The sequence below is a fragment of the Eimeria tenella genome, genomic scaffold (assembly GCF_000499545.2).
Source record: "Eimeria tenella Houghton genomic scaffold, Eth_scaff2859, whole genome shotgun sequence".
In the NCBI taxonomy this organism is placed as follows: Eukaryota; Apicomplexa; class Conoidasida; order Eucoccidiorida; family Eimeriidae; genus Eimeria; species Eimeria tenella.
In genome coordinates, this window is record NW_013542735.1 from 1 (window position 1) to 242 (window position 242).

A 242-nucleotide genomic window follows, 5' to 3' on the forward strand; every position below is an offset into this window, starting at 1 on the left:
ACGCCGCTGCTGCTGCTGCTGCTTCCTGCTGCTGCTGCCTCGCTGCTGCCCGCTGCAGCAGACACGCCCGAGGCCTCAACTCCACCCTCCAAGTGCATGCTCTTCCGCACGCGACCGCGGCTGCAGCCCCACAAGCAGCACAAGCAGCAGCACACGCTGCAGCAGCAGCAGCAGCAGCAACAGAACCGGCAGCAGCAGCAGCAGCGGCAGCGGGGGCGCCGCAGCAAAAGAAACAAAAATCG

At 66.1% G+C, this 242-nt stretch overlaps 1 protein-coding gene across 1 annotated transcript in view; it reads right to left on the reverse strand.

The window, feature by feature from the left end:
- Positions 1–75: 75 nt before the first annotated feature.
- Positions 76–242, reverse strand: part of ETH_00040735 (uncharacterized protein) — a gene marked incomplete at both ends in the record, with an annotated part of 1,474 nt that continues 1,307 nt past the window's right edge. Inside the window, one exon of the mRNA XM_013375530.1 lies at positions 76–120. Within this exon, the coding sequence (XP_013230984.1) occupies positions 76–120 (45 nt within the window). The remainder of the gene's footprint in view (positions 121–242) is intronic.